The 16,897-nt window shown below is 39.7% G+C and overlaps 1 protein-coding gene across 26 annotated transcripts in view; it reads left to right on the top strand.

The window, feature by feature from the left end:
* The window catches only part of TCF4 (transcription factor 4), a 377,984-nt gene that overhangs the window by 266,159 nt on the left and 94,928 nt on the right, over positions 1-16,897 (top strand). The window contains exon 1 of one of the 26 annotated variants that reach the window (XM_043888719.1): positions 3,577-3,916. The exons of 20 other annotated variants lie outside the window; for them this stretch is intronic. In XM_043888719.1, the coding sequence (XP_043744654.1) occupies positions 3,848-3,916 (69 nt within the window). In that variant the 5' untranslated portion in view covers positions 3,577-3,847. 5 more of the 26 variants (XM_043888724.1, XM_043888718.1, XM_043888717.1 and 2 more) reach the window with 5 other exon arrangements.

The raw sequence follows: 16,897 nt of genomic DNA, 5'->3' as shown, positions 1-16,897 counted from the left end.
AACATGGAATTGTACAAGTTTTAACAAGTTATATTTTGGGGAAAAAAATGACGTTTTGTTCATACATTCATTCATTCATTCATTCATGTCATTTGTTAACCTGCCTGATTCCAGGCAATCTGCAGGGTACATGTATGTGTGTGTTTTGGTTTATTTGAACTTCACAGTAACTGTGTAGTGTTGCAGTCATTATTCAGAAAAAAGGGCAGAATTTAATGAGATCTGTGATTGGGAGTGAATAGTTCAGTTCCTTAGCCTATTCTTAATAGTTTGTTGTCTGATTGATTAATACATGTATGACTGTCCCTACAGTCTTTAGTCCTATTTTTCCATTTTATTAAGAGCACTGGTCACGTGGCCTTGATCACGTGACCTTGGCCATGTGGCAAATCTCTGAGGACAGGAAACATGTTGTACATTTCTCTGAATCCTGTGCCATGCTGCAGTGGGGCTCAAGGCAGAGTTGGGAATAGATAAATCGTTGTTTGGAAGCTGAACGATACATTCCAGACTCTGCACTCAAGTGGTGTAGAATATTTAGTTGTTTTTCAATGCAGTCGTTTATTCATTCATTCAGCAAGTTTTTACTGCAGGTCTGCTGTGTAGGTTGTGAGTTCTGGTGAGATACCCTCTAAAGTTTTGTGACAGCTCTACGTATGCGTCCCTAGCTCCCCTTCATCCCACATATGTCTGTCAAGGAGTTTTTGGAAAATCAGAAAAGAACCAAAAACTTTAGAGAAGAAGTTAAGAATAATATGGATGTACTTTAGGTGATCAGTATTGTAAACAATAATTTTACTGTTAAGAATTTTTTCCCCAAAAGTGGCAGAGAAAACACTTGGGCACACGGCCTACCCCTGGTAGGTGTTTGCAGTCAACCATCAGAGAGCTTGGTGACTTACTGTTTTGGGTGGCTAACCTCCATTCCCTGTCCTTTTGGTGATAAAAAGGGACTCTAGCTTCTGCTAGTTAGGTAACACCCAGTTTTACCCTGATGAAAGAAACAACGGACCAGGTCAGGGTGCCTTAAAAATTGGTTGTTATGATTAAGGCTTCTTACAAAATTATTATGAAACACATGGATTTATGCATATAGCTTCAGTTGTTTCTATACATCTGTGCTAACACCCCACACATCACACTAAAAATTTATCATGGGCTATACTTCTGTCACTTAAGAAAACTTCAAAGTCTTGAGTTCGCAGAAATGTCTCAGTTGACAAGCCACTAACTTGAGTTCTGATTGAAATAATATTCTGAGGTCAGCTAGCCAAACCTTTTAACATCACTGGAGGATAATGCATGGTGTCTCACTGGTTATAATGCGTAGATCACCTTTTGAGCAAGTGTCTTTATTAGTCACTGCAAATTTGTACTTTTGAGATTTCAGACCCATTTTCATTAGTTAATGAAGCCAGAAAGCTTAGTGCACTAGTCCCATTTTAATTTTTTGAGTCCCGTGTGCTGATTTGTCAGGGTTTAAAAATCTCTTTCACCTTATCAGATTAAAAATACTTAAGCAACGAGAGCGTCAATTTTAAAAATATTAATTGTGGCTCCTGAAAGTATGAAAATCTCATTTATACTTACAGAATTAATAAAAAGGCATATATATGTTAGCAGATATGCAGGAAAAGACATGTAATGTAGGTGAAACAGAATGGTTATATATCAAAATAGTTAAGAAATCTTTCTAGCAGTCCACCTTTGAAAAGTTAGGTAGGCTCTAGAAACAGGCTTCTAAATAAGGGGTCTTTATGAGAAGCAACAAAGGAACATCGACCCCAGATAAAACCCAACTTACCTCCCTTTAAACCCCAGCTTCTTTTCTAAGCTGTGGTTTTTTACACACTGTCCTTTGGTAGGTGGGTACCTTGGCCTTCTGTATGAAACACTGAGGGTGGTTTAAAGGTTACAAATGTGATCCTGTCAGATTGACAACTAACTGTTCTAATGAGGAAAAAATCCTCAAAGCATGAAATTTGAATGAAATGTGTGATTATAATTCAAGTACTGTTTACACAAACCTCTGGGGACCTTCTGAATAAATTCAGAGCGAGTGAGTTAGACAAACCTCTGGGCCTTCGCTATATGTGTGCATGTGCAATGTGTGCGTGTTTATTTTACAGCGTGGGGGAAACTTTCCAGCCTCAGCCAAGGCTTTGCTCTTCCGAACCGACACCGCAGTCCCCGCCGTTGTATATTAATACTGTATGTGTTTGGTTACCACGTTAAGTTGTAAGGAAATAGGTGCTCTGAATTATTAAAGTTGATTCTTGAGAATAGATGTATGCTCGGGTGGCATTTGCTTCGGCATATGCAAATGATTTAGTTTCATTTGGGATCAATTCCCAGAGGCCCTCCTTTCCTCTGCTGCTCTGAATTTGGCAAGCTCAAGTCAGCCCATCGCCTCTCCTCCCATCCCCTTTCTTTCTTTCTTTCCTCTTTATTTTTTGTTCCTTCTCGCCCCCCCCCCTTTTTGTTGGTTGATTATAGTATTAAAAAAAAAAAACCATAAACATTGCACTTGCCTGTTAGAAACCTTGTGATCTAGGAAGACGCTATTGTTCGCTTGTGGTCCATAAAGGTGAGGGAAGATTTTTTTTTTTTTTTTTTTTTGCTTTCTCCAGCCCTGAAAGTTGAGTAAAAATGGGTAAGTTTAGGGAAAACGTGCATGGAATGTTTGTTCAAATATTTATACAGGTTTGGGGCCCCGTGGATGATGCCAAAGCGCGGTCTCAGAGGTGCCTTTTTAGGAACTGACAGCTGTAAGTCATTCGGAGGCTCGGATGTATCAACCGACTTGAGAACCCTGCAAACTACCGGCGCTAAGTGGGCGGTGGGCTCCGCGGCCACGCGGACAGCGGCGCCCTGCGGCCTCGGGAGGGTCCCGCGGGGGGCGTCCGCCCAGGCCCTGGGGGCGCGGGGCGAAGTTCACGGGCGGGCCGCCCCGCTCCTGCGGGAGAAGCCGAGCGCTGGCGGGCCGCCCCGGGACCCCGTTTGGTTCCGCCACCCCGTTTTGTAGGTTGTTGACCACGCAGTCAGAAAACACTGCCCCCTCTCCTTTTGAGCGAGGTCAGAGACGTGGTGCTTTTTCTCTCTTGTTTTTTCCTCCCCCCCTCCCCTCTCCCTCCCCTCTCTCCGAGTCGGGTTCTCAGGCAGCTGCGTACAATGCTGGGAGCTAGCCAGCAGCAGAGACAGATGGCAGAGTTATTAGATGTGCATCATACGATTCCCTTCCTGCCACTCGCTTTTTAATCAAATTAAAACAAAAAAAAAGAGAGAGAGGGAGAGAGAGACAGAGAGGGGGAGTCAATTAACTGCATTTGTATTCCGCTCAATAATGGACCCTGCTCCACTTCTACCCTAAGGCGGTCGAGTTGGAAATTTTTAGAGAAGAAAAGGGTGCCTAGAACCACACCACCACCACTCCCCCCCAAAAAATTTTAAAGCAAAATAGAAAAGAAAGTTGGGGGGGAGGGAGGAGGGGGAAAGAGTGAAGACGGCAGAAATGTGTCCTAATCGGCATTATTCGAGGAACTAAAAAAAAAACAAAAAAAAAAAAAACCACCCTCGGAAAAGTTGAAGCGGCGCGGCGTCCGCACGGGCTCCCGGCCCCATCCGCAGGCCGGGCCGCCTTCCAGCGCCGCTGTGCGGAGCCGCGCGTCTGACAGCAGCGCCGCCCCCCGCCCGCCCGGAATGGTCTCTTCCTGCTTTGCATATTCACCACGCTTGGCCCGGCCATATGGGAAAATGCAACTGAAGGAATTGTTGTGAAAAAAAGGGACAGCGAGTTTGAAATAAAAGTTGTTAGAGTGGTACCGAGGAGAAAAAAGAATCCGAGGCCATGTACTGCGCATACACAATCCCGGGCATGGGCGGCAACTCTTTGATGTACTACTATAATGGGAAAGCGGTAAGCGGACGCGGGCTGCGAGGGGCATTTTTTTTTTTTTTTTTGACAAGTTTTATTGTCGCCGGGTTGAGCATCCTCCTAGGCCGTGATCATGGTTTCGCAAAAGTTGTCGCAGGACGGCCGCACCTTCCTCGGTGCCGTGAAATGGTTAGCCTCTGCCAGTTTCTAGGGTATCGTGGAGGTTTTTCTTTCTGATTTTTTGGGGGGGTGGGGGGAGGCGCCCTCCCTGAGTTGGGGGGGGTTGTGGAAAATACGATGGATTTCAGAGCTTTAGAAAGTTTGCAGTCAAGGTAGAGTGGGGAGGTGGGAAGATGCAAAAAAGGAAAGAAAAAGAAAAGGACTTTTGGAAAATTCTGCTTCCTTCCAAATGACTTGTTTAAAAGGAAAAGCAGATAGTGGGAAAGCTCCCGTTAGTCTGAGAAGAATTTGGGGGGGGGGGTGAGTTTCTCCCTGAACTGAGGTTCTGTGATATCCAGTCTTACGAAGTTAGAAGCTTAAGTGAAATGGGTTTAGTGCAAAGAATCTGAGAGGTTGAAAGAGAGCAAAAACATGGAACTGAGACATCTGATTAAGAAATAGATTATATAAGCTTTTTTTTTTAAGCCAAAAAGGGGAAGAAAAAAACCCCAAAAAGAGGGACCCATTCATGCATATAACAATATTGTAAGTTATTTGTGTTGTGTAGCTTCTTTCCTCATTTTCCCCCCTTCCAACAGAAACGCTTTATTTAAGGAAAAAAAAAATGTGTTTGGTATTTTGTGCATAACCCCAGCAGAAGGTTTATACTTGCCATCTGGAGGTTTATTTTTTTTTTTCCTTCGATGGGGCCCACTGAAGGAAAAGGATTTCAATATTTTCAAATCGGTATGTGGGGATCTCCGGAAGAGTTGTTAGGGAATTAGAGAAACAAAATTTTATTATTGGAAGATAGAAAAAGAGAACAGGGGAGAGTGAAAAGCAGCCTTTTACAAACTGATGTCTTTGTGTACCTTGAACTTCCATTTGGATTGATCTTAATCGGGGTGTGAGAGTTGGGCCAAAAGGGACCGATCAGAGCTTTAAGAAGGCCCAGTTCAGCTGAAGCGATTGGCGCAGGCGAATTAACGTGTGTGTGTGTGTGTGTGTGTGTGTGTGTGTGTGCGTGTGTATACGTGCCGATGTATGGATAACGGTTATTTCTAGCTGAGCATATACTGGAATGCACACATGTATACACAAGTGTTGGAGGGTGCAGGATGGTTTAGGAAGATGAATAATTTCATTCAAGAAAGCAATTTTATGAATGAGCAACTGCTGAAAGAATATCTACTTTTCTTTGGAAAAGTGCGAGTAAATCACCAAAAGTTTATAAAACTGTCCTGTTTTTATCTTTTTTAAAAAGAGAGCCTAATGGGTAATTAGAAAAATAGTTAAGTGTGGGAAGGGAAATACAATTTTAAAACAAATGGCTTATGTTGTGAACTGATCAAGTAAAGTGGTTAAATTTGTAAACATAAATCATAGGATTATGTAACTTCTTTTATTTAAAAAAAGTGCCCAATTTGCAATTGGTAGTTTCTCATATGTAGTTCTTAAGACTTTTGCTTGTTATGTTTTTGACATTCCCATGCGTAACATAGCCAGCCAGTACCTTTAATTTTAATGCACTTTTAATGAAAATTTTGCAAGTGATGTTATCACAGTCAGTAAGAAAAAACATCTCAGATAGAGATAAAATAGATTCAGGGATTATATGACCCTTATGTATTATAAGAATACTGCAATGAATATAATTTTCCAGAGTTTTTAATCTTTAGGAATTACCAATGATATGATTTTTTTATATGTTAAATTGTTAATTTTGCATCTGAAATGTCTGAACTGACGTTTTAGTTGAAGTTTTGGACATTTTAACACTCTTTTAGCCAAAAGGAATTTTTAAAAATATGTGTTCCCATTCCCACAGCTTGCCAGTTGCCTCTATCATAAGAAAATGCTGAATATGACATCATATCACTAATATGCCCTCTCAGTTGCCAAATATTTTGGTTGTTAGATTTTTTTTTTTTTTGAGAGGATGGTACTCATAAAATCAAGATCGCTCTGTCACAGGAAATGTATTTATAGGCACTGTTTTAAGGCTCTTATTAAAAACAAATCTGGTGATGTGTATCTCTATTGATTCAAACACTAGAAAGAGGCAAATTGTACATACATTGTAGTTAGAAAAAAATAGCCATTTGGAACAACAGGAGAAAGCATTTGAAACCACGGATGCTTACCAGTTCTGCATTTTAGCTTTAAGAAACAGGCAACAAGGTCCAGTTGTGTGTGTTCTTGGATGGAGCCAGCTCTATACCATTTTTTAAACTTGCCTCATGCATACACTGGAGAAGCAGATTTTTGTTTATTCTACAGTGTGTATTGTACTGGCTCTAATTCTGCATTCAGCGGCTTTTGATTTGGTGCCAGACATCTTGTGGAGATTGTGTATGCCATGCGTTAATTGTTCAAAATGCCTATCGAAAAGACTTTATACATTTCTTGAGTTTTGTTTGTTGTTTGGGGTTTGTGTATCCATGCATTTCTGTGGGGATGTGCTCTGATGACCAACGTGTGTTTTAACCTAAATGGTTGGAGTTAAGTGTGATCAGCTATTTGTTCCACAAGCTTCCCGCTGAAGACTGAACAGCACTGAATTCCTTCTTTTTTTTCCCAGTGACAAGTCAATTACTTGTTTAAATTCAGTTTGAACTCTCTGAACTGAGAGAGGCCAGAGGAAGCAGGTTTTCCCTGTGAATAAACAAAAGAAGAAAAATGTAAAATCATTCCAAAACACTGTGATTTTAGGTTGTGGAAAGAGTACAATTAAGCATTACAGCCGTTCTGATTTCTTCTTTTTTGAACTGGCAACTACGTATAGGGTTTGCAAAATCAGTTTTCCTCTAACTCCCCAGCAAGGGAAGCAGTATAATCAGTAATATTTTAGAACAAACAAAGAAAAATGTGGATTTTCTATTACCTTCAGTTATGAAGTGTTTCCATGACCATAGCCCCACAACATATTATTTCCTTCTTTCTGTAAAATATTGATCCTGTCCTGAACTGGGGACTTCAGAAGTCAAAACCTACCAAAAAAAAAAAAGATCATAACCCTAGATCTATCAAAGGCTAAATCTTGAATATAAACCGGAGTGTAATTTTTTTTAAAAAAGATTAACTCCTCTTCAGGTGAGAGTTTAATGACTTTGACCAACATGAATTGTGTGATTTCTTTTCTCTGTGGATGAGGGGTTTCAAAACAAATAGATTCCATTCTCAGCTAAATAAAAAATTTGAAAGCACTACTACTTAACTATGGGAGAGAGGATTTTTGCAGAGAAAATCAGTACAGTTTCTTTTAAGAGCTCTGAGTATAAGGATCTATCAGATTATTTCACTATGTCTGTCCTCGTGGACAGCAGTATCAGACGTTACCTGGTCCACCATAAGTATAGTTTTAGTTCTACATTTTGATTTTTATAATTGCTTACATATTCTTATTCATTGAATAAGAATTTTAATAAGTAAGTATTTGGTCAGATTCCACCCATCTAAAAATAAAGCAGTTCCACAAAGATAAAATTATGGCAAATGAAATTGAAAACAAAAGTGGCGAAATTTCCTGCTAATGGTAATTTAAGATCGCATCATCAGCGCTCACTAGCGTGTGCATGTGTTAAACGGTATAGAGAAACCTGTAATTATTGTAATTGCTCTTTTCGCTTTATACTAACAAGCTTCAAACCATGTTTCAAACTAGTTGTTTTGAAATAGTTATTTGTCAAGTCATCAAATCTCAGAAAGTAAATGGTAATGAGCTTTATATTCTGACTGTTGGTCACAGGATAAAGCTTTTCAACTCCATAAAGTTGAGAGAGGAGGATGGGTGTTCATTTTTTCTGATATCGAGGGCAAAAAAATAAAATAATTTCATGATTCCTCGCTAAGATGGAAAAAAAGGAACATTTTAATTCCCAAATCTCTCAGTTGGGAATATGTTCTTAGGAGAAAGTTTTTCTCTGAATAAATCAAAATCTCAGCCACCTAAATTGTTTGAAGCTAAAAATCAGGATATGAAGTGTTTAGCTTTCTTTTTTTTTTTTTTTTTAAGGTACCACAGGAAGTGCTAACATAGGAAGCTTAATATCTAAATAGCACCAGTAATAATATTTTCCAGTGCATTTTACATATCTCCCTTTCTTTGTAAACCTCACAGTTGGTCCCGGTAGCCTCATGCAGGTAGGAACTAGGTTTTAAAGTTTTCAGTAGTATATCAACTATGTAAATTCCATTTAGTATTTTTGGAAGCTATTTCATAGACTTACTATTTTCAGAACCATGATTATAAATGAAACTAGCTGGTATAAATGCATTAGTTTAAAAAATGATTGTTTAGCTACTATTACAGAGCAAAAATTTGCTTAGGTTCTAATATAATTTTTCAGTTCCCCACTGATTCAAGAAAACAGGACATACCAAAGAGAAAAAAGCATGCAGGAAAAACTTCCTTAAGTGAGCATATTTTGGAGGATGGTTGACAATATAAAGCATTGCAATTTACTCATTTTAAAATAACAATGAAGCTTTTCTTTTTTTCCTTCTGTGCATGATTGCTTATGAGAAAATTGTGTTGATTTTGTTCTGTAGGTTTAAGTTGGTAAAAAAAATTCACCAGACGCATAATCTTGATATTGTGGCTACATCTTGTTCTTCTGCCTCTGATTAAATTTCCAAAAAATCGCTGCATGTGATTCACAGTTTGAACGTTTCTCTGGGGCTAATTTCTTAGAAAAGATGGACCAGTTACATATTTGGTTAATTTTATTTAATCTCTAATTTCTGGTAGGTTTGAGCGTTTTGAATATCATGTTGATAATTGATAAGCATCCTTGGAGCTCTAGGTGATGGCATTGTTTCAAGGAGAATGAGGAGGAAGGACAGTGGAACACAGAGGGGAGAGGGTTGAGGGAGAAAAGTGGCCAGGAAAAGAGGTCTGATAGCTGTTGCAGTCTTTAAATACCTTTCTGACTGATCTGCAGGAGGTTGTGCTGAAGAATTGTGTTTCCTGTTCCACTATAAGTGTGGTTTGTATTATTCTCCCTATTTGTGTGTTGTATGCTTTGTTTTTGTTCTTTTTTTTTTTTTACCTGAAATTGCAATACCACTACAGAGGCTTGAGAATTAGTGATTTCTTCCTTGTAACTTATTTTATAAATGGCTTTTAGCAGAGTTTGATTTTAGATGTTGTCCTGTTTCATTATTCTCAGTATTACATGAGTGTTTTTAAGCCCACTTGCAACTTCTGTCACTGTGACGCCACTGAGGGGAAAAAAATGTTTTTGTGTCATTTCTTTAGAATCACTGTGCAGGCTGTATATACGGTCAGCAACCTGCCATCAGGAGATTCGTTAACAAAAATCTTTATATCTTATCCCATGAAGACATGTAGGTAGGCTGTGACAGTCTTAATAGTTGTTAGGATTCAGGTTTACTCTTCTCTTAAAAGAAATGCAGGAAGAAAGTATTTGCTCTGTATATCAAACAAATACCTGTAACTGAGAGTCTCAGGACAGACACACAGAGGACCACTAGGCTCTTTCCCCTTTTTCCTCCAGTATCATCAGTGTTACAAAAGAGCTCATTTTTCACAGTCAGTAATTTTAGACTTAAGTCTTTCAGAGTCTGTATATTTGGGGATTTAAATTAGCCCTTCGTACTTCAAATATAACTCTCAAGTGACATAGGGTAAAGTTATATGTGATAAAGTTTATTGATTACAACAATAAGATTTGGGACTCTTGTGTATTTATAAAATGTTTATAATCTATTCAGGAAATCATCATAGTCCTTAAAAAAAAACAAGTATCTGTATATCAGGAAACACAGAGGAATAGTCACAAAACTGAAAGAGCTACTTGTATGAAATAATTATATTTTGAAGTATGAAGTGATCTGCTAAAAAGCTATTCATGAAATTTTCAGAAAACTTCACTCGTTGGAGGCTTTTGAACATTTTAGCATCTGTAATAAACTACTTGGCACATTTATTGAATCATCTTAATGCATACAGATACTATTGCATTTTGTTCAGCAAAACAGATTTATTCTTCTGAAGAACTGTTCTTGAGGTTTGGGGCTTGAAGGTCGTTTGAGACTTAGGTGTGACTGCATTTCAGCTTTTGGAGACTCTCCTTTCTGCAGTGCTGAGGATTTAGGAGTTAGGTTCCAAACTACAGCCTCTTATTAACAGATGTATTTATGTCACAATACCATATTCTGATTAGAATTTTTAACATTCACATTGCTGATATTTGGGTCTTTCCATTCCATGTTGCCTCAAGTCCATACTGAGTTGTCTTCAAATTCTTATTTCTTCAAGAAAGCTGCACATGTTAATCGGGGCATTTTATTCAAGAGTAACTTGAAAGGGACACCATGCCTATAACATTTTATTTGGGAGAGTATCCTGTTTAAAGGCAGCCCACCTCCAAATGGGGATGAAGAGTGGGTTGCAAACACCTGAGAAGTCAGGGGTGGGAGGAGTGTAGATGATGGTCTAATTTCAGCCTCCACCGAAAAAATGCAGGCTTTGGCACCCTCCAGGGACCCAGAGCTGTGCTTTCCTGGAGACCAAATTACACTCCTCTGAAGAGAGGGCACATTGAGGTAATTGGTAGGACCGAGTGGGGAGAGTTGAATTCCAGCTGCTTCCATTGTAGCTGACCTGAAAATGAATAGGGGATGTTAAGAGTGGAGGCTAACATTTGACTTGGGTCTTTCACCTCCACAAACCTAAGGGTGAGAATTATAGAGTCCTGAATGACTGCACCAATAATGATCCTATTCAAGGGGGAATTGCTATGTTGGGGGAAAAAAAAACCTCTCACACCATTTTAAAAATAGTTGATGCATTTACCAACCACAGTCCTGTTTCTGTAGCCTCAAGAAAGTTTATCCACAGGATGGAAACACTCCTTGTTTTTATCGTCTGCGTCTTGGGTTCTCACCTCTTTAGGTACCATTTGTTAATGCTCATAATGAAAGACATTTGGAGGGTCCTGGAATCTCATCTCCAAGAAAGGAAGCAAAAAGTGGAGTGTCTACACTCCCTTTTCCCCAGAATGTGTGCTCTTCTTCTTCTTCTTTTTTTTTTTTTTAAGGAGAATGATGCTGTATTACTCAATAGCTTTTCTCACGAATAAAACAAATTAAATTGATGTTACATGCATATTTAAACCCCATCCAGTTAAGTACTGACGTGATTAAAATAATCAAATGTATTACTTAAAAAATTAAAAAGGATAAATTCTGTACCCCATTATTTTATTGACTTTTAAATATAAATTGCAGAAATGTTTACATTCCTGATGGCATTATTAAGCTAAACTGACAAATCAGAGGAAAAAAAGTTGATTGCCCAGCACATTATTATTTCTGCACCTGTTGTTACAATTCAGAAGTGGAGTCTCCGCACACAGGAGCCGGATGGATGCTGTTTTCTTAGGCCTCCTTTGTGTGACATGGGGGTTGGGATAAATGTTTAACAAGTGTAGTTTCACTTTGTAGTGCCTTTTTGTGTGTTGATGTGATTAAAAGACTACAATGTTTTTCATGTAGCTTTGAAATTAATATGCAAATAATAGGGGATGGTCGAGCTCTTCTGTACTAACTGCACTAAGCCTCCCTAAGCAGAATGGCGGAGGGTGGGGGTGTGGGTATCAGCTTTTTAGTAGACGCTGCTTAAGTATGTGCTTCGTCACTCAGTCCTGTCCAACTCTGCGACCCCATGGACTGTAGCCTGCCAGGCCCCTCTGTCCATGGGGATTCTCCAGGCAAGAATACTGAAGTGGGTTACCATGCCCTCCTCCCAACCCAGGGATCGAACCCAGGTCTCCCATATTGCAGGCAGATCCTTTACTTCTGAGCCACCTGGGGAGCCTGTTTATAAGTGGCACCAACTTGTCATCTCTGCCTTGTGAATCTGTAAGGGGAAAGAAGAGAAGAAGAGGGGCATATCAAGTTAATTTAGGTAGGGTTGCAGATCTGAGCTGAAAATCCTTGAGAATTTTCTTTTCTTGTTATGTATTGGCCAGGAGCTTGGTAGACATTGAGTCAGTGTTTGAAACCAAGAAGTTACCTACCATTGTCAGTGGTTTGGTTTGAAATGTGTGTTTTTCTTTAGTTTTTTTCCTCCTCGTCTTCATCATGCAGAATCATTTTTCAAACATCTGAGCATAGGTGGCAATGATTGTTGGTGAATATGATTCTAGAATTTTTTGGGTGTTCATTGTCCACAATTAACTTCACAGAGAGAAACCTAAACTTTCTGAGGTCAGTGGAATAAATAATGCCCTATTCTTTTTTTTTTTTTTTCTTTTTTAGGTTATTTGAGAATGTCATTATGTTCCTAGAAATGTAATAACATTAGATTTGGACTGAGATAGTTTGAGTTTGTTGGAGAAGGAAATGGCAACCCACTCCAGTGTTCTTGCCTGGAGAATCCCAGAGACAGGGGAGCCTGGTGGGCTGACATCTATGGGGTCACACAGAGTCGGACACGACTGAAGTGACTTAGCAGCAGCAGCAGTTTGAGTTTGTAAAGAAGCGGTTAAAATGCCATTATTTCCTCCTGGAAGATGCTAATCAACACTGTTCATATGAGTTTAGATTTTGTCCTGTGTAATAATTTAAATTCCTAGGTTCTAATAACACTTAATGTGTAGCATGGATCCCGCTTAATCTCCCCCCTGGCTTCACAGCAAAATGTTTACATGAGTGAACTCTCAATTTTTATATTAGCTATTTAACTTCTGTCTTTCCAGAGTTAATACTGTTTCCATAATTAAGCATATTCAACAGTTCCATCAGAGTATATCTTTAAGATGCTGTTCCTTTTTGTCTTTTTTCAAAGCCATCTGTTGGCTAGGTCAGCAGAGAAATGGGGGCCTGGTTGTATTTTAAGGCAGGTAAGTTATTACTCTACTATTGTATTAGACATTAAGCTTCAGAGAGAGTAAAAGATAAAATTCCATCATATTTTCAGTTTGTTACATTTGCAGCAGAAATCTGTGTGCCCAAATTGGTTATTTTCAACTCATGACAGCTGTGATATTTAAAAGGATCACAGCTGTTGTGACTTAAAGTTGATTTTTCTATTAACACCTGAGAAAAAGACCTGTGCCGTATTAGAAACTTAAATAAGGTAACTGTAAAATTAGATATGTTGATGTGAATCTGGTAATCGTCCTTCCCAGAGGTTGCAAAGCGCAGCAAACCTCTTGCATGCTTGCAGGGAAGGAGCTGAAACTGCTCGAAATAGATAACGTGATTGTTAAATGCATTTACCTTTTAAAGAATTCATGTAATAGCAGATCTTCTTGGCCCAACTTCCAGTGTCAGTTGCTAATAAAACCTTTAAGGATTCAGTTGACTTAATTAACCTCCAGAAGGATGACTCACATGAATCATTATGAGATCCTAACCTCTCAACTTTTTTTTTTTTCACCTTTCAGCTATGACACTGAAAAATGCAAACCCACACTAAGTTGTTCCTTATGGAGGAAGTTTTGGTTTTATGGCCCTTTTCCTCCATTGTTTTTAAATTATGAAAAAAAGAAAAACAGATGAAAAAGGAGAAACAAATTACACCTAAGCAAATTATGCCTAGGCTAGCACTTGTTTGGGAAATCTGTCATACATTTTTTCAGGATCCCTTGACAGGTCTATTTTAACCTGATTTAGAAAGAGATGGTGCGTCCTACATGTGTTTGGTTGAGCTATTTTGATGATGACCTTCTCAGGACACTCAGTGTTGGAATCTTGAATGTGTTAGGAGATCAGTCACCTATTTAACAATAACCCAGGCAAGTTTAGGTATTGGGATAGTTTCACATTTTGAAGTGGATGATATGGTGTATAAAATACACAGCTGGCCCGATGCAGAATTATTTATAGATAATCATGCCTTCTCAGATGCATTGCCAATAGGGAGCTATGTAGATTGAGCTCCTTGGCTGGTCCTAGGCTTTTTACCTGTGTAACTCAATCAGAATTGAAAGTATGACAGCCTTTATGATGATAAATGTATGGCCAGATCAGAGAAAGGACAGGTGGATGGTTGGATAGATGGATAGATGACATAACTAGACAGTAATAGATAATGCCAATTATTTTATTAACTTGCTTATTCATCAAAAATTTACATACACTGTATTATCTTGGTTGTTGTTTAGAATACATTTGTGGAAAATAATAAACATTTCCCATCACATAATCAAATCACAGTACAGATGGTTCCAAAAGTTCTAGAGTGAACATAGGTTATTTGTTTCCCAGTAATAAGCTAGGACTGATGAGCACCACAAGATCAAAAGATAAAAATGTCACTTACGAAGGGGTCAGGAATACAAGTGGATATTTTCTTGTTTGACTGAAGGAAGATACTTGTAGTGAGGACCATTGTTTCCGTGAAGACTGATGAAAATGGAAGTGGATATTCAGCATACTCTGATTGCAGGTAGATATCTTTGGGGACCCTGGCACTCCCCCGCAGGGGACACAGGGCAGTATCTGGAAAATTCGTGATTGTCCCCACAACAGGAGTGGGGTGAGAGTTTGCGCATGTCATTCAGGGGGTGGAAGCCAGTGACGCCGTCCGTCGCCCCGTAGTGCAGAGGGCAGCCCCTGCTCATGCCGAGGCTGAGAAGGCCTATTTACAAGTAGTATACCTGGACCTGAGTAATTAATTCCTGGCATGGTGAATCACCTTATGAATGATGGTAGCTTCCTTTTCTTTCCTTTTCTTTTCTTTTTTCTTCCCTCCTTTCCTTTCTTCTCTTCTCTTTTCCTTTTCTTCTCAAACAATTCTCTCTTCTCTAGAATAACACACTACAGTATTACCCAGGTATTTTCATCATGCACCATGAAAATGAGAGATTTTATTTTCAATGTGGTAAATATAGTACATTATTTGTGAATCAACTGGAATGGCTTCCAAACAACTGTTAAGATATGTTGAGTCAATAAGGTGCATTTCTCCATACCCTGAACATATATTGATATCTTACTTTTCAAAATACCTTGAATTCTCTCATTGTATGTAACTGTTGGCTTATTGGAATCATCCAAAAGGAAAGCATTTTTACCATTAATTTTTTTCTGCAGAACATAAAAAGGAAATAAATAAGCGTCAGAAAACTAATAAAGTTGAGTATTTTTGGCAATAAGGATATTTTTGCCTCATTAACCAGGTCCTCTGGACCAAGGAAAGTTTAAAGATGAAAACCCACATTAAAGACTTTCTGTCCAGCTTTCCCAATAGCACAGCTTCTGTCTCCACCCACAACTGGGGGTCTCTCTTCCTGCCGCTGCTGTGCTTCCACCAGTGTCGGATAATGCTTGGCAGCGACTGGGACGTGGTTTTACAACCTTGACCGCCTTCCCGCGCATCCCGGGGAGGACGGTGGCGGTATCTGGTGGCAGTCTGACACCTGCCGACTTGCGGAACCAGAAGCACACCTCGTGTCTCAGGTGCCAAGGTGTGGGGAGCGCTGCTAAGCCTGGCGGTGACTGCCGCCCCGCAGTTTCCTCCGCGGGCCGAGCGCGGCTCTCCAGGGCTCCGGGAGGTGGAGCCGGCAGCCGGCGGGGTGGCAGCTCGGGTTGGGAGTCTGTCTGTGGTGTCGGATGTGCTCTCTTCCCTGGTGCCTCGGTGGTAAAGAATCCATCTGCCAGTGCAGAAGACGTGGGGTCAGTCCCTGGGTTGGGGACCCTGGCGAAGGAAGTGGCAGCCCACTCCAGGGTTCTTGCCTGGGAAACCCCACGGACAGAGGAGCCTGGCGGGCTACAGTCCGCGGTGTCCCAGAGAGTCAGACACGACGTAGTGACTAAACAACAGAGAACGACGACAACAATGTGCTTCCAACGATTGCCCAGCCCATTGGCTGTTCCATTTCAATTCGCCTCACACGTGTCCTCAGACTCTGCACTGAGAATCTTCGTGTTCCCTAACTAGCCTAGTGCAGCACAGTTCTGTAAAATCACATTGATGCCTTTGGGTTTTACTGTGCCTGTCAGAACTGAAGCCATCTTATGAGATGGCCCTAAGTTTACATTTATTTTGGTGGAATTTCTACTGTTTATTGCCTAGAGTTGACTGTGTTCAAAGTGAACAGTGGAAAAGAAAATGTGTAAATATGTTTATGTGTATGTCAGGCAAGAAATAAAGATGAGCACTTTTGATGATCATTTCATTGATTTGGGTATTTCTGGTTCTGGGAGATAGTAAATTTTTTAATTGCAAATTTGCTCTAAGTTAGAGCTCTTTGAAAAAGCATGGATCTTGCTTTTACTTTTGATCAGTCATCGATTATCTGTGTTGGACTCTCAGTAACATTCTTCTGATCAAGTTTCACTCTCTGAATATTCTTAGAAGTACAGCTTGCTTATGCATTTTTTTGGAATGTTATTCAGAGAGCCTGCTTTGTGGTATCTTTCAGATATGTATGGAGTCTAAAAATCAGTTTTACTGTGAATTTCTATAATTACTAGGAAAGTGGTTTACAGCTGAAACAAAGCTTTGAGTAAATACTTCACTGTAGTAATAATTAATGTTTAATAAAGCACACGTGCAAGCCTCAGTTCTTTCTGATTGCTTTCTCAAACACCTTCCAATTTAATCCTTCTTGCATCTCAGTAACGTAAATGGTCCAAATGTTGTTAACCTATTTTGCAGTCTGGATAGACAAGTCAGCTCCTCAGTGATACTGGCCACAGTTCATGTGCTGGGAAGTCGCATGTGGTGGTTAGTGGCCGTTGTTTTGGACAGCCCAGATGTAGAACGTTCGCGTCATTGAAGAAGGTTCCTTTGGACATTGCTGGTCTGGGAAATGATAGTGTTACAGGATTAACTCACTTGCTCAAGATCATATGGATTATAACAGAACTCGAGGCACCTCGGCTGTG

This window comes from Cervus elaphus, chromosome 27, assembly GCF_910594005.1.
Source record: "Cervus elaphus chromosome 27, mCerEla1.1, whole genome shotgun sequence".
In the NCBI taxonomy this organism is placed as follows: Eukaryota; Metazoa; Chordata; class Mammalia; order Artiodactyla; family Cervidae; genus Cervus; species Cervus elaphus.
The sequence above is the reverse complement of the archived record's forward strand: the minus strand, read 5'-3'. Positions and strand labels throughout refer to the sequence as shown.